General features: G+C 41.9%; 1 protein-coding gene across 4 annotated transcripts in view; it reads right to left on the bottom strand.

The window, feature by feature from the left end:
• The window catches only part of Mgat5 (mannosyl (alpha-1,6-)-glycoprotein beta-1,6-N-acetyl-glucosaminyltransferase), a 372,666-nt gene that overhangs the window by 31,992 nt on the left and 323,250 nt on the right, over window positions 1-17,424 (bottom strand). For all 4 annotated transcript variants that reach the window (XM_013030834.1, XM_013030833.1, XM_013030831.1 and 1 more), the window contains exon 13: window positions 8,019-8,165. In XM_013030834.1, the coding sequence (XP_012886288.1) occupies window positions 8,019-8,165 (147 nt within the window). The remainder of the gene's footprint in view (window positions 1-8,018; window positions 8,166-17,424) is intronic.

Here is a 17,424-nt window from a genome sequence, read left to right as displayed (position 1 = left end):
TTCAGTAATTTATGTATTAGTAGCAGTCCCTCTTCAAAAAATCCCTGCTTATTTACAAGGTTATGCTAAGTACTTAGAAAATACAAAATGCTGAGTCATTATCATTTAATTCATTTACATTTATTGAAGTTTGCTTGATTTTATGAGTAAGGCATTTGTGTTTCATTAGCTTCCTCTGAACATTATGTTCCTCTCTGATAATTTATTGAGAACCATCAGATCTCAGCTACATCATTGTGTATCAATCAATAAATTTACTGGAGTAAAGTTTGTAAAAGTAATGAAAATCTTATTAAATATGAGACATTGCTTCAGAGTGGCTATTAAATCTTAAAGGAGAACACAAATTCTCTTTATGGAACCCCTCCTCTCCTGAAATCAGAGTTTGTAATGTTTTACAAAATGTTTGAATAATGACCAGCAGTCTATTAATATGCTTCCCAATACAAAGATAAAAATTCAAGTTACATTATAGTTTGAACCAACCTTAAGGCATTATGGACCTTTTCCCTCTCTAAGTAGATATAACAGCTTTCAAAAATTGATCCAATGTAGAAGTAAAAACAAAGCTAAACTTATATTTTGAAATCTCAAATATTTTCCTATCGTCAAGTGCAGGCAAAGAAGAGACACACAGGAAATTGATAGGGATCAATTTATGTGGATGAATTACTTTTTAACATTAAAGATTTACAAGGTACAGAGATATTTCTGTAATTATGTATACTTGGGTTAAAACTTCCACTTGCTAAGATATAAATGAGTTTTAAGTATGTATATGTATTTTCTTCCTGTGGGCCAGACCTGGGGCTTGAACTTAGAATCTGGGCTCTGTCCTTGACTGTTTTTGCTCAAGGCTAGCATTCTACCACTTGAGCTAGAGCTCCATTTCTGGCTTTTCGGTGATTAATTGGAGATAAGGGTCTCACAGATTTTCCTGCTTCGAAACCATGATCCTCAGATCTCAGCCTCCAAAATAGTTAAGAGCTAGAGGCACTTGAGCCACTTGTCTCCAACGGCTCTACGTGATTTAACTTAGAAATTTATAAACTTGTTTGTGTTCTATTGGACAGATTGCCAGCAGTGGAATGGCTGGGTCATAGGGGAGCTCTATGTGGAGTCATTTGAGGAACCTCCATACTGCTTTCCAGAGTGGTTAAACAAGTTTACATTCCCACTAACAATGCAGTAGGGTTCTTTTTTGACCACATTCCAGAAAACATCTGTTGTTGTTAGTTTTCTTGATAATGGCTATTCTAACTGGAGGGAGGTGGAATCTCAATGTTACTTTGATTTGTATTTCTTTTATGGCCAGAGATGGTGAATGTTTCTTCATGTGTCTATTGGCCATTCTTACTTCTGAGAAGTTGCTCTTTAAGTTTTCAGTCCTTTTATTAACTGGTTGTTGTTTCATTGAAAATTTTGAAGAAGTTTAAATTTTTGAGCTCTAAGTACATTTTAGCTATGAGGCACTTGTCTGATGAATAGCTGGTAAAAATCTTCTCCCATTCAGTGGCCTTTCTATTTATATTGTTAGTTATGTCCTTTGCCAGGTAGAAACTCTTCAGTTTGAAGAAATCCCATTTATTCAGTATTTAGACTTATTGGCATCTCTTTTCTCAATTGAAAACATCTTTGTCTAGGGAAGATATGAGAGCATTTTGATATGAAAGAGAGAGGCAGGTAACACATCTGGTCATTACATGAAGGTCACTGTCCTTTCAAAACTGTCTGATGTTGCTGGGTGGAGCTGGATACCAGATCACATCTGCCTTCCTCTAGAAGGCACACTGACTCTCTTGGGGTCTCCCAGTTTCACCAACAATCATGCCTCTTGGGCTTGAATTCTCCTGTCCTCTCTTCTGAAAGCCCACCCCCTCTTTCCCTTACTTCTAGTTACCACCCACATTTTCCTCCACCTGCACAACTAAAGTTAACTCCCTTACTCCTGAATTCATGTAGCTACTTATGCATTCCCACCGATTAGGCAGCAGTCTTCTCATTCTTCTCTATTAGATTGTAAAACAGGATCTAAATTCTCTCTTATGGAGCAACTAGTACCACTGACCCTGCGGAAATGTATTCAATATCTGTCAATTTCCCTTCTGCCTCTGAGCCTTCCAGTGGAAGCCTTGAACTGATGGAGCCATCTGTGTGAGGTCATTTGCTGAACTACTGTTGAAAGAACTCCATCCTGTCTTTGTCCTGGAGTCTCATTCCTGTGCAGCAGCTCCAATGTCTCTGCTCTCTTCATGCCATAAAGAATGAATGCCCTCCATGAAAGCAGCAAAATCAAATTACTAAAGGATGGCAAATGGCAAAAAACAATGAACACACTCTCCTTGATAACTGCGTATTGGCCGATCTGAGCTCTGTCATGTTACATTATTTCCTGGGCAAGGGTTAGATTGTGTTTAACGGGAGACATTCAGTATACAAAGACCTGACCTGTACTTGTTAAGAGCATTATGGTCAGGAGTCACAATGGATGGCTGATTTTTTTTTTTTTATATGGGCTGGAGACTAGGAGACATGACAATTAAAGGCAATGCCTGATTCTGAATTGGATTCAGAAATTGAAAAAAGGTCTCAGTGGGAACACTGGTGAAGAGCAATAAAACACTAACATGCATTTGGTTTAGATCATTGTACTGGGCTCTGTACACTGTTACCAGAAGAAGAAGCTGGAAAAATGGTATATATGTGAGACTCAAACTGTTGTTAAATAAATGAAAAGGTAAACTAACAGCTGGAAAATCAACAGGATTGGAAGTGGGAAAGAAGCAAATATTTGCATACCAGCACTCACAGAAGCATTACTCTCAATAAGCAAAAGGTGGAAACAGCTCTAACATCCTAACATCAACAATTAAATGAATAACTCAAATGCAGAACATATGTACAAATGCATTAATATATTAATATATTTAAAGTTATGTAAAGTTTATTGCAAAAACTTTTTAAAAATATGGAAAATCTCTCTCTCTCTCTGTGTCTTTGGGCAGAAATAGAACCTGAAAGATCTTAGTACTTAATGTCTTCTAGTCATACGGGCATAAAATTGACATACAGACTGAAGGAATACCACAGAGAACCTGCAAATATTTATGGCCAACTAATCTTCAACAGGGTGTCAAGAACACACAATAGGGAAAGATAGATCTATTGGAAAATAGTGTTAGGCCAGATGCCAGTGGCTCACACCTGTAATCCTATCTACTCAGGAAGTTTAGTTTTAAGGACTGAGGTTCAAAGCCAGGCTAGGCAGGAAAGTCTGAGACTCTTTTTTTTGGTCCGGTCATGGGGCCTGAACTCTGGGCCTAGGCGCTGTCCCTCAGCTTTGCAGCTCAAGGCTAGCGCTCTATCACTTGAGCCACAGCACCACTTCAGGATTTTTTCTTATGTGGTGCTGAGGAATCAAACCCAGGGCCTCTGGCATGCAAGGCAAGCGCTCTACCACTGAGCCACCTTCCCAGCCCCTAAGTCTGAGACTCTTATCTCCAATTAATCATCAGTAAACCGGAAGTGGATCTGTATCTCAATGGTAAAGCACTAGCCTTGAGTGAAAAAAGCTCAGGGACAGTGCTCAGGCCCAGATTAAAGCTCATGAGCCTCCTCCACGCCTCCCCCCCCCCACCCCCAAAGTGTTGGGAAAACTGGATATCTACGTGTGGAATGAAATTAGATCTGTATTCCACACTATGTATAAAAATTAACTTAAACATGAATTAGACTTAAATATAAGATTGGCGCAGTATAACGACTAGACTAAAAAAAAAGCTTTCTGATACTGGTTGGGGCAAATATACTTTGGATTTTATATTGAAAGCACAAGCAATAAAAGCAAAAATAGGAAGATGGAATTGCATCAAACTAAAACATTTCTACATACCAACAGAACTAATCACCCATGTGGAAAGGAAGTACATTGTACAGGGCAAAATATTTGCAAATGATGTCTCTGATAAGGAGTTAAAAACATATAAAGAATTTCTACAACACAATAGCAAAAACAATCCTCTAAAAATAGGCAAAAGATCTGAATTGTTATTTCTTAAAAGACACAGAAAGGCAATAGAAAAGAAGAGCTCAATACCATCGATGATCAGAAAAATGCAAGTCAAAGTCACAGTGAGATATCACCTCAAGCTTGTTAGAATGGTTTTTATAAAAAAGACAAAAAAGACACACACACACAAAGGAATATAAATCAGCACAGCCATTATGGAAAACAGTATAGAGCTTTCTCAAAAAAAATGAGAGTTGAGCACTACCACACAAATCAGGACTTACATTTTCCTGGGTGGAATTTTCATATCAAAGGATAGGAAATAAGGATACTGAAAAGACATGTAAAAGCCCTTTTCACAATATCCAAGATATGAACACAGTCTATTAACGGCTAATCAACAAATGAAGAAATTGTGTGTGTATGCACCAGACTGAATATTATTTAACCTGAAAGAAATCCTGCCATTTGTAACAACTTGGATGGACGCAGAGGACTTTGGCCTGAATGAAATAAGCCAGACTCAGAAAGATGAATGCAGCCTGGCCTCACCTGGCCTCACCTGTGGGACCTGAAACAGCAGAACTCACCACGCAGACTTTAACAATAGTTGCCCAGGGATGTGGGGTGGTAGGGTAAATGAAGATATATACTGATCACAAAGTACAAAGGTTCAGTTAAGACTTGGAAAAAATCATATTAAGTGAAGCAAGCCAAACCTAAAGAAACATAGACTCCATGGTTTCCCTCATGTGTAATAATCAGTATATGTCTAGGATAGTCCTAGAAGAGGATCACAATAGCTCATTAGCTATGTTCATAGGACCATATAAGATGATGCTAAGCAAAATGAACTCCAAGATATGGAAACAACTTTGTTCTTTGTTGTTGTTTTTAATGTATTGTGTGAAGTTATTCTATTTTATTTATTTTTAAGGAGCTTTCTTACATGTTTTTTGTTGTAAAAATACTGTACAGAGGGGTTACAGTTACATGAGCAAGGTAATGAGTACATTTCCTATCGAGCATTGTTACTCTCTCCTTTGTTTTTCCCCTACCATCCCTTCCTTCCATACCTCCTCAACTCCCCCCCACCAAGTTGTAAAGTTCATTTTCAACATTTTGTTATTTCCCTTCCCCTCCCCAAATTAGAAAAATGTATATACAAGATGCAGGGCTCTGACATCAAATACAGTGAAAACAGGGGTTATACCATGGGGGAAGAACATACAAGAGAAACAAACAAATCACATAGTACATTTTAAATACGTTAAAAACAATAGCAAGAAAGAAAAAAACCACTGTGTCCCTATCTTCGGATTAATTTCATTTTACATCATCTTATATGGTCATATGTATATAGCTTCTGAGCTTTTCTGCTTGTCCTATACTTATATAGTTATTGCAAATAAGAGAAACCATGGGACCTATGTTTCTTTGGGCCTGGCTTATTTCACTTAATATAATTTTTTTCTAAGAGTTATTTTATTTTTCTTTCTTTTTCCCCCCCCCTTTGGTTTATCCCCTGTTGTCACTGTATTTTAGTACCCTATGTCTTGTATATATGCTTATCTGAATTGGGGATGGGAAGAGGAACAAAGAAATAGTGAGACAAAGAATAAAGGGTGAACTAATGCAACAGGGATACTATAAGACAATATGTTGGAAATGAACTTTACAACTTGTAAGGGGGAAGATTGGGGAGGGGGAGGGAAAAGTGGGAGAAAAATGAGGGAAAGGGTAGCAAGGTTAGATAAGAAATGTACTCATTACCTTATGTATGTAACTATAATCCCTCTGTACATCACCTTGACAATAAAATTAAATTAAAAAAATAAGCTAAGTTCTAAAAATCTACTGTGCAGCATGATGACTACAGTTAAGAACAATGCAATGCATATTGGAACTTGCCAAGAGGGCAAATCTAGTATACACACATGTGTACACACACACACGCGCGCACGCACACACACACATGCACATGCACACACTCACACACACAGAGTCTATGTAAAGTGATGAACATGTTAACTGATTTGATCAAGGAGATAACCTAACAGTGTATATGTACATCAACCATCAAGTTGTATACATTAAATATATAGTTTCTAGGTGTGAAAACAAAAAACCCCTAGGGATGACTTACATCTATTTTCTATCTCAAGTTCCAATGTTTCAAAGAAGATAGTCACAAGCAAAAGCAGAGACTCCTAAACTGAGACATATTGCCTGCTGGGGCATGTCCTTTAAGCCTTCCCCAACAATGGGCTAGATTTTTATGTCCTAATCCCTCCCACAGCACCTGACACACAGGTATACATTATTATTGAGTAATTGATGAACAAAGTCTGAAAAGGAAACCACTCACCAAACCGAAGAGTTCAAATTTATTACATTAGCAGAATGAATAAGCAAGCAAGAAAACATACAATTAACCCTTGACAGAGGTCACCCGGGCCATGGTTAACCTCTAATGTATGGGTCAGCCTGCTCTACTTGGCTCTTTTGGCCATTTCATGAATGGTAGAAAGATTTGGAAGAAAGAATTCTCAAAATAATCCATGGCATGATTCCTGCCTCATTAACAAAGGATAACCATTGGAAATGCATATTATGTACTATCTGGGAGACAGGAAAGCAAACCAGAAGGATTTGAAAGCAGCAAAAGTAAAAAGTAAACGCTTTAAAGCACAGTGCTGCTCTGCATCATAGGAGGGCTGGCTGCCCATGGGTGTAAGGCCCTAGCTAGAGGACCTGAGAGGCCCTGAGCCAGAGCCACTTATTAACTACCTGAAACTAACAAGAAAACCAATCTTACAGTTTCTTACACACACCTGTTTCTGCTCAGATACAGAAACACAAAGCTTCATTCACATTTAGCTGGAAATGACTTTTGTTTATTGCCTCAAATCAAATCCAACTATCCCCATGGTGATTTGTCACCCACTGAGGATTTCTAAGAGGATGTCTGAAGGCAATTCAAACAGAACCAAGGCTTCTGTGAATGACAATGGAAAGGGTTACTTCCCAGGATGGTGCCAGTGGTTGATAAGCTACAGAATCAGGTACATTACTTCAGTCTCACAGGATACACCTTGTGTCTTAAGGTGGCAGTTCTTTGAGAACATTCACAGGTGATTCAGGACTTAGGTGCTGTCCCTCAGCGTTTTTGTTTAAGGCTTTTAAGCCACAGTTGCACCTCTGGCTTTTGTTGGTTAATTGGAGATAGGAATATCATGGACTTTCCTGGCCAGGCTGGCTTTGAACTCCAATTCTCAAATGTCAGCCTTCTGAGAGCTAGGATTACAGGCATAGGTCCCAATGGCACCCAGCTCATAGGCTACTTTTTATATTCTCCACAGCATATCATGGAGAGTTGATTCTCCATGAAGGTTTTACCCAGTTGATCTCATTCTCTATATTCCAGGGTTGGAGTAGTGTGAAAAGATACGTTGTGGGGGAAGATGCAGATTCAGATCCTGGCCCCGGCCACTAATAAGGTAGTGTGATCACTATTCATCTCCCTAAGCCTCTGGCTCTGCCCTTCAAGCCCTCCCCCATGTTCCAGCTTCAGCCACATTAGATGAAGTTTACAATAGAGTTAGCTCTCCATATCTACGGGTTCAGCATCTGTAGACCCAGAAATATGCAAGAAATACTTGATGCTGGACATGTGCAGATGTTTTTCCTCATTCTTCCCTAAACAATACAGTACAACAGCTATTTACAGCTGAGTCATCTAGAGATGATTTAATCAAATGTTATGCTAGTTTACACAGATTCCCAGATTTTGGTATCTGTATATGCATAGGGGCAGGGCTAGAACCAATTTTCCATGGATGATGAGAAATCACTATTATTATTACATAATATTACAAGATTATATTATATTGCCATGTTGAGGATAGAAGCCAGGACCTTGTGTACACTAGGCAAGTACTCTCTAACTGAGCAACACCTGAGTTCCTTTTCTTCTTCTTATTGAACGTAGGATAATTTTGATACTCACCTCTCTCAGCGTTGGCTTGCCGATGAAAAAGTCTGTGTTTTTGCTGCTTTTGGGTGGATTGAACTTGGGATTCAGAAAAGCACATCCATTTGCAATGGCTTCCAGGGGAGCTGGGCCCTCATAAGGAAACCCAAGCCCAACAAACAACTGTAAGACAAAACAACAAGCATCATATAAACATATCAGTCAGGACTGGCCTCCTGGCTCACAGGGGCTTCTCCTGTTGTCCATCCTTTGAATATCTCAAGCACTGTGGAAGGCTATCAGACCTGGGGCAGGGAGGGCAGGTGAGGGTAAAGAAAAGGGGCTCATACTAGGCTCTACAAAACACTACAGAGACTGTGAAAGCCCTGGTGAAATTAGTGTGGCTAAACAAACTCTCTTCGGCTAAGAAAGCAAAGAAAGGGTGTAATGGTGTGTGTGTGTGTGTGTGTGTGTGTGTGTGTGTGTGTGTAGAGAGGTTGGGGGGTACTAAAAGAAAAACAACAACAAAACCCAAGACCCAACAATCATCTTTCTGTAACTCCCCAGGAGACATGACTGGAAAAACACTTGCTTAACCAAACAGAAGGTTTCTTCATTGAAACAGCAGAACAACAGGCCCTTTCAGGGCTGCTGAGCCAGGGACAGAAAGGTCACTTGGCGGTTTGATTACAGTTCAAATGGAACTGCTTTCAAACGATGGTAGGTCAGTAAACACAGGTTTCCATAATGGTTTTTTTCACTGGGGGATGACAACATCTCGTTTTTATTTTCCCCTGGGTAGGGGCAGAGGATGCTCTTGCAGGGTCCATCTGCCAGGGGACCTCCCTCACCAGAGCAGGCACGCTATGCAATTCCTCCAAGCAGACAATAGATGGCAGCAAAAACACATCCCTAAAATCAGGATCACAGTACCAGCAGGGAGCCACCGTGACAAAGGGGGCACGCTGCTGTTTCAGCTGCTCTGATTCTTGAACCTACACATGGAATAGCATTTCATAGACAAACTTTACCACATACCCTCTGCACTGCTGAGGTTATGCAGGCCAGGGATCCTGGCCTCCGAAGCCTGGAATAGGTGAAGTCTGGGTTCTTTGCCCACATCAAAGAGTCTGTACTTGGCGCTAGTGCCCACAGGAGCATCAAGTGACAAAAGCCAACTGAGCTCTAGAGCAGGGCAGATAGTTCCTTTGGAAGAAGAACCAGGTCAGGGAATGGGTGACTGGATTGAGCTCAGGGCTTCATTTCCTCTCTTCCCCACAGAGGCATTGCAGCTGCTTGAAAAGGGTTAGCTATAGAAAGGGTCTGCTGGAGTGCATGATGGCAGGTTCCCTGGGCAACACTGAGGATGCAGACTGCACGTACCAGGGCAGCATAGCCCAGAGCTGACCTTTTGGACAACCATACAGCTCCCACAGGAACTCTGGGACAAGAAGGAGAAGCTCAGGTTTTCTAAAAGAATACCCTATTCACTTCTGTTCTACACAGAATATTCAACTTCGCTGAGTTTTTGGTGGAATAAACTCCCTCATGTCTACAATGTACCTAGGGAAAGGGGCTGGAGAGTAAAGAGGCTTTGGGAGGCCTACAGAGCTCCACTCCTGGCTGGGTCATTCTCTTCGGGTCAGAAGTGCCATCACAGGCCATGAAGGTGAGGGAGAACATGGTGGTGGAATTTGGGATGCTGAGAGGCAAATCTCTGTAGAACCTGGATACCTCTGCTCTGCATCTTTTTATTCTTCAGTGAACAGAAGTGAGGTTAGCAGAACTCATGCCCACAGGGCTTGTCCTGGCCCTGGTGGCTCGGAGGTAGAGAGGCTGGACCGACAGCAGCGGAACACACACAGGCGTGTGATGTGCTGGCTTCCCAAGACATTCCAGCTCACTCCGAGTTCAAGGTAACCATCCTTAGGGCTTTTGATTTCTGGGCTGTCTCCCTAGTCATGCCCTGGGGAAGATGGGTCAGCTGTCCAAGGACACACAGACAACCTCTATCAGGCCATGGCTGGGCACAGGATGGCATAAAACATGCGGATCTTTTTGACTCAGAGAAGAAAATTGCTAGAAGATTCGGACTGTGTCTCCATGGGCTTAAGGGGCAGAGTTGGAGCCCACAATATTTTCTGACCTCTGAAAATCAGGGCCTGCCACCAAGTACAGATATCTTTCTCAACTAGAAATTGTCCAGAACTACGGAGCAAATAGAAAAAGTACAATGCTTGTCAATTCAAATAGGAAAATTGTGGCGAAAAATTAATTATCTCTTTCAGACCAACCAATCTGAACCTATTAATTAAGAGGATTTGAGGCTGTTGCTTAATGGACTTGAATGTGACCTAGGTTTAATTATATCTTTTAACAATCTACACCAATTTCTATGCTCTGCTGGCAACAGACTCTTCGTACACATAAAATAAACATTTTGAGCTAACTCTCTCAAGCCTTACTATTTTCAAAAGAAGCTTAAACACTACACAATTTCTTGGCAATAAGGTTTCTCGTCACACTAATTAAGATTGCAGGAAATGCATGACTTGGAAACACCAAAGTAACAGTTTTCTGTCACGTCTGTCAATAAGCAATTTTTCCCCCGACTTCCTGCATAGTCATTACCTGTGACATTACAATGGAACAGAGGTACGAAGGTCAAATAGTACATTTGAGGGTTGAATGACAACAACCAATGTTGGCAGTGAATTTACCACAGCTAGTCGTCAACTTCTGCATGCTTTGGGCTTGCCATACACTGGTACCTGAGCTAAACTAAATTGCTTTGCCTCTGATCCTTCACTCCTGCATCACTGTGCTCACAGATTTCCTTAGCATGGATGAAAGAGCCAAGAAGCAAGAAGGCATTCAAGTATCAAGGCTTAAAGGAAAGAGGCCCTATTTTGTGTGTACTTGTCTGGCCCCCAGAAACCAAGTCTAACAAGGATACACTGGATGATGGAACATCTCCTAAGCTCCATCCATGAGTGTTGCTACACAGAAAGATTCTACGCTCTAAAATGAAAATTACAAATCAATGCTAAGCAAGACCGAGTGCCGTACCTCTTATTTCTGGCACTGGATTGGGACATTCTAGCCTACGTACAAAAGATCAATTAAACCTCTCAGAACCTTTCTCTATATGAAAGGGCCACGAAATTGTTTTAACCCCTAAGTGGGGGACACTTAGTAAAGATTCCTTTAACCATGGACCAGGAAGTTCCTAGGATGACTGCATGGCATAAAACTGTCAGAACAGTGTGGGATTAACGGCATACATTGCTCTGTAAGCAAGACCAGGGGTCGAAGCCCAAGGGCATGGTTTCCTTGTTCAATTACTGTTATTGTCTATCACCTCTGACTATTGATTCTCTGAGGCTCATTTGTAATCTATTTTCTGTATTGGCGAAGATGATACAGGGGCTCTATACTTCAGTGTCTCATATCTAAAATGGAAGAAATAATAGTGCATGATTTCCTGGGTTGCCAGGAAGATTACATGAATGTTACATAGAACTATTCTCACTATCCCAGGACCTGACACCATTGCTAAACAGTGGCCCAAATTCACATCCAGCTGCCACGGCACACAGCTGTAATCGTGTCCTTGTATCATTTGGCTCAGGTTTACGGGAGTTGTGTTTGCAGGAATTTTCTAGGATGCTCCGCACCTGCGTTACCTTTATGAGTTCTTACTGTTTCACACAGGGCCTGGGTGAGGAAGGGGAGAGCTATCTATCAGATGAAGAGATATCGGGATGCTTTACTGTGACTGCCATGTAGAGAGGCCAATTCCATGACTGGCCTCACTTGTTATTACTTGTTCATTCTTCATTCGATGACTGGGAGTCATCATGTTTCTGGGGAAAAGTAGTCCTTGTATTGCTTTAGAAAGAACCCATACAGTGACTGGGGATGGAGAAAACAATTTATTTTCCTGGGAAGGGCTGCTTTCATGTAGCCTGAAGGGTCCCTTTCTGGCCACCTGTCTTCCTCAAGCACCTGATGTTGAAGGATGAGATGAACAGTGGCCATGTTCGCTCCCATCCTGATTAGTGCCATCCTCTGACACTCCATAAGCCCGGACTCTCTGTGTCTGCAGGCTGGCTTTGGTGAAGATCTATAGGGGTTAATGAGGCTGTGACAATGGTGTTGGTCACATATATTTAAGTTCTCAAAGTTGGTTACTACCCCAAACCAAAGGCTATTTCCTGGGGCAGACTCTAGTCTACTCCCAGAGACCAACTAACTAGGCTTCAGACACCTCCACCAAGATCTAAATTTCCTACACTTTCATTTGCCCCAAACATGAAATCAAATGCATTATACTTTGTAAATTCACTGACTTGGAGATGGGGCTGTAAGAGAGTATCTGGGTGAGTTTATAACTGGAGATGTTGAGCATCTGCCGGTGGGCCATCCTGAAATGGTCACCATTGAAAGCTGGGGCATCCCTGCCTTGGAAAAGCCTTGATAGCTTGCCTCCTATCATTTCTAGACCAGCCATGTGAGTAGGCAGCCAACAGCAAGGCCACATGGCCACATGGGTTTATTCACCCACGAGACATCAGCTTTGGCTTTGCTGCAGCTGAGTTATAAGACGAAATCATAGGCTCTTGTGGAAAGAAAAAAAAATCACAGCAAGGACAGTACAGGACCTGGGCCCCTGATGAGGGGTAGAGAGGACAGGCCCGTTCAGTTACAGTACACATTGTGATCACACACATCAGTGTAACACACATGTGCTGGTTCCCAGCCTCTGCAGTTAACTCACCTAGTCACTTCATGGACTTCACTGCCACAGAACAACACTTTTTCTTTCTGAAGGTGCTGAGGTTTTGAACTCAGGGCTTCATGTTTGCTAGGTAGATATTCTACTTAAGCTATGTGTCCAAGAGTGAAATACATCTAGAACATGGTACATACTTGTAGGACAAATGAGCAAAAGCATAAATATGAATAGGATGAAGTCTTTCCAGTAATTAGGTGTGTCTGTGTACAAAGAATGAGCATGTTCTGTGTGGCTTTGTTCTGGTGGTATTGGGGTTCAAACTCAGGGTCTTATGCTTACCAGGCAGGCATTCTACCACTACTTTAGCCATGCCCCTAGCCCTTTTGCATTAGTTGTTTTTCAGGTGGGGTATCTTTTATTGGTATAAGTTGGATTGGATGGTAATCCTCCTACTTAGGTCTATTATGTAGTTGGAATTACAGGTATGCCTTATGGTGCCTAATCTTTTAAATTTACTTTTAATTTTTATTTTGAGGAGGGGTCTTGCTAAGTTTTTTTTTGGGGGGGGCCTGGCTTGGCCTTGAACTGTGATCGTCTTGATTTCCTCCTCTCAAAGTAGCTGGGAATTCAGGCATAAGTTAACACTCCTGGTCCTGGGTGCACTTTTGCTCTGAAAGTTAAAGGAGTTACTGACTTGTTCCTCTTCACTCTTCATTCCACATCCCCATTTGGGCAGGGAAGAGGGAGGGTAAGGTATGAGAGGACGCACGTACATTTACCACTTTCACCCCTTCTAGGTGGGACGGAGATGACCTAAAGAACTTGTCAGAATTAAGCATGCTAGAAATGGCTTCCTGACAGCGAATGGAAACTAGTACATGAAACAGAAACGGTCCATGGACTTCTCCAAAGCAAGCGAGCACTAGGGTTGCCACTCACAGGGCCTGGAGACCTAGGGAACATGAGGGAGAGGAGAAAAGACCAGGGCATCAGTACGGCAGTGTCCACTGCTAGGGAGATCTCAGAGATTTACATGTATGACTCATGAGAACAAGAATGAATCATGCTTAGTGCCGGCCATGGCCCCTGGATCCCACATGGCCAGTGGATTTCATCTTGATTCCCTGCTTTGTATAATTATAGGTCAAATATCCCTTTCTACACTGCTTAGAACCAGAAGTGGCTCAGATTTTCTCATATACATAATCAGATGTCTTGGGGATGGGACCAAAGTCTAAATGCAAAATTCGTTCCATTTCATACATATAACCTGAAAGTGGTTTTATGCAACCTGCATTTTGACTATGACCTGTCACCTAAGGGTAGGCGTGGCACTGTCCACTTGTGGCATCCTATTGGTACTCAACCAATTTGAATCCTGCTGCAGTTTAGACTTCTGGTTTTCATATTGTGTGTGATCAACCTGTATGCAAGCACCTCCTGCAAGCCAGGTACTGTGTCAAGCACTGGGACAAATGCCTGTGAGCACAATCATCGAAGCTTCCCTCTCATGGAGCTTTTCACAGGAGTCTGGTGCCAGGGGTGGGGGAACCTCAAGCTAAGGTTCCCATGGAGATTTCAAAATGCATCAAAGCCTAGTGACAAGTGTGTGTGTGTGTGTGTGTGTGTGTGTGTGTTTTGGGGGTGGGGGAGGAGGAGTGAGGTCTCAAGACTGTTCAGTTTAGCACACACTGCATGTCTGCCAAGGGCAGGATCATCAAGGGCAACTCAATTCTTGGAAGGGGGAAAGGCGGGGAGTTTGCATAGACAAGGGGACAGCAACACCTTGAGTAATCACACCACCTTCACCTCAGATGCTACGGCCACAGTTTCTTTTCAGCTGCAGAAAAGAGGGTACGTATCTGGCTACACATTAGAACTCAAAACTACCCTGGAGTCGCCAACACAGAAGTATAGGAGACGAATGTACTATTCAGTATGGCAGACATAATACGGAGCAGTCCAATGGAAGATGGGAGAAAGTGAAGAGGTTCAAACTAGGCGGGTGAAAAAGACACACCTGGAAAGAGATGGAGATTTAAGTCAAAAATAAACACATGATGCCCTGGTTTGCAGCCTCCAACTCTACTCTTTGAGTTTACTGTACTTAATGACTTATCTGTGATCTCTGGGGTAATCATCCATCCATCCATCTATTCATTCATTAAAATTTATACCCCTAGGCCAAGGGACTTTTTGATTTCAACAAATTCCAAGTGTTTTCAGTTCTGATTTTATTGTCACACAGAGTTCTTTTTGTATTCTCAGGCTCTCCACAGCAAGAAGCTGCTAGAGATGCTTAGCCCTCTAATGGCAAGCCAGGACACAGTTCTGCTAAGCAAAGAGTTCCTTTGGGCTTGGTGTGGGGAGGGCTGGAGATTCAGAGATGTCTTGTGAAAAAAATGTAACGAGTGCGAGGATGATTAGACATCAATCATTTCTGTATCACCGAATCTCTTTGAGGAAACCAGACTTGTTTCTCTCTCCAGTTATGTGTCTGAGGAGCTTGTGGTCCCATTCATCCTGCAGCTCTAGTTCTCCACTTCCAGCGCAGATGGGAATAAATCGTTTTTAAATTGCTCAGAGACATAGAGCAAGGAGTTAGATGTAGGAAGAGCCACAAATGCAAAGCCAGACTGGTCTTTTATACCATTATTTCAAAGCCTGAAATTCAATCATTTTTGTGCCTGCTGCTGGGTGATACACTGCCTCATTCTTGTCACATTTGCCCATGATTTGAGCCACAATCTCAACAAAGAGTATTTTAATATCTTCCTGTTAGATAAGCAGGCTCTATGTAATTCAATCAGTGACATCCTCAGAAGGCACTCGTTTTTCAAGGATGAATATATGCCTCTTGTACTCCAAAATCAAGCTGCCATTGTGGCTGGGTCTTTTGGGCTTCTTTTCTTGTGCTCCCTTGGACATCAGGGAATCTTGGTTTTGGCCTGGTTCCCATTCTCTGACAGGTTCGATGGATGGTAGGTAAGGGTTCTTTTAAAATTTGCAAGGCTGAGCAAGACATTTCAAGAGGCTGGGTTAATAGAAGCGTGTGAGACAGTAATGACACGCTGTGGAAAACTAGCTCTGCCAAATGTTATTTTAAAGGAACTTGAACTTTTTGCACAATCTGATGTGGCAGAAAGTAAAATGAGGCAAATGGCAAAAATAGCATCATCCTTAAAGATCCTGGACATCTTGAAGATCCTAAAATGTCGAGCTAAGACAGAGGTGATAGGAAACAGTGAAACTGGGACACACATCACTCTGGGTGGGCCCAGACAGTCATCAGACCATACAGGTGACCTTGGATGGAAATAGAGGAAATAAAACAAACCAGGTTTTTGGACAAAGAGTTTCTTATTCATGACACCACACAAATGACCTAGAGGCAGAAAGGATCAGAGTGTGTTTATAGATGACAAAGAATAGACAATTGTTTTGGCTCAAAGGGGCCCATTTAGAGTTCTTCAGTTTAGAGCCAGGTGGATGGATCACACTTAGAATCCTTACTACTCAGGAGGCTGAGACCTGGAGGACTGGGGTTAGCTAGGCAGGGAAGAAAAGTTCATGAGACTCAGTCTCCAAATAGCTATCAAAAAGGAGTATTGGATGCATGGCTCAAGTGGTAGAGCATCAGCCAAGTAAGCATGAGTCCCTAGGTACATACGCAAATATTTCAGAAAACAAAACAACACATATACATGCAATGAACAAACAATAATAGTTCTTCTGAGGATGGTATGCAAAGGGCCTAGCAGAGCTTTAATTTGTAATTTAAAAAAAGTGCAAGGTGAAAAAAAAAGTGCAAAGCGAAGTTACCTCCATGACTCAACTACAATTTACCTTTGGCAAGCTCAGCTCTCTAGCAATTACAATCGCACCTGCTCTGTCTACCTATTCAATTACAATCACACCTGCTCTGTCTACCTATTAAGACTGCTGTGAGATTAAAAGAGGATAGCCACTTGCAAATACTTGTAAGAACAAAATGTCACACAAGGATTAGCAATTGTCAATACATGGAGTCCATCGGCTCAATCACTCTCCCCTACCTGGAACATAAAGTCAGTGTGCTTGCTGTCAGAGCCTGCTGACGACAATTTCCCTGTGTTTAGGGGACACTGAAGGAGCAGATCCACTTACTGCCTTTTACTTTTCTGTGCCTAGCAGGTAGCACCTCCTCAATGTTCAGGAAAATCCTAAATAAGAACTTAGGGAGCTCAGCTAATCCTTCGTGGGCAAATTCTGGTTTACTTACAAGTTCTTTCCTTCATTTGGCATTTCCTTGACAGCAAATAGAAAGGACAGAGACCGCTGGTGTTAAATCAAGATATCATCATGCTAGTACTTAGTGGAAATAATTCTCAGGGTGCTCTAATCCATCTCTACCGTCTGATCTCCTATCATGCCTATGGCAAGCCGACCCTTATCTCCTCATAAAATCTTTCCTTCCGTTATTTTCCACCATGATTTTCCTTGCTCCTTGAGCAGGGACTGGCCTTCACCTCAACTCATTCAGTGTCCTGCACATATTTGCTGAAGGAGCTGTGTGAGGAAAAACATGTTGGGGACCTCATTCCTGGGGTCGTTCAGCATCCCGAGCTTTCTGTTTCAAGAGAAAAAGTCCATCCTCCTAGTTGGAGCCTGACCTTTTCCTTTTTGTGGCTCTGTTCCCAAGGGTGTGTGTGTGTGTGTGTGTGT

The sequence above is a fragment of the Dipodomys ordii genome, unplaced genomic scaffold (genome assembly GCF_000151885.1).
Source record: "Dipodomys ordii isolate 6190 unplaced genomic scaffold, Dord_2.0 Scaffold133, whole genome shotgun sequence".
Taxonomy (NCBI): domain Eukaryota; kingdom Metazoa; phylum Chordata; class Mammalia; order Rodentia; family Heteromyidae; genus Dipodomys; species Dipodomys ordii.
The sequence above is the reverse complement of the archived record's forward strand: the minus strand, read 5'-3'. Positions and strand labels throughout refer to the sequence as shown.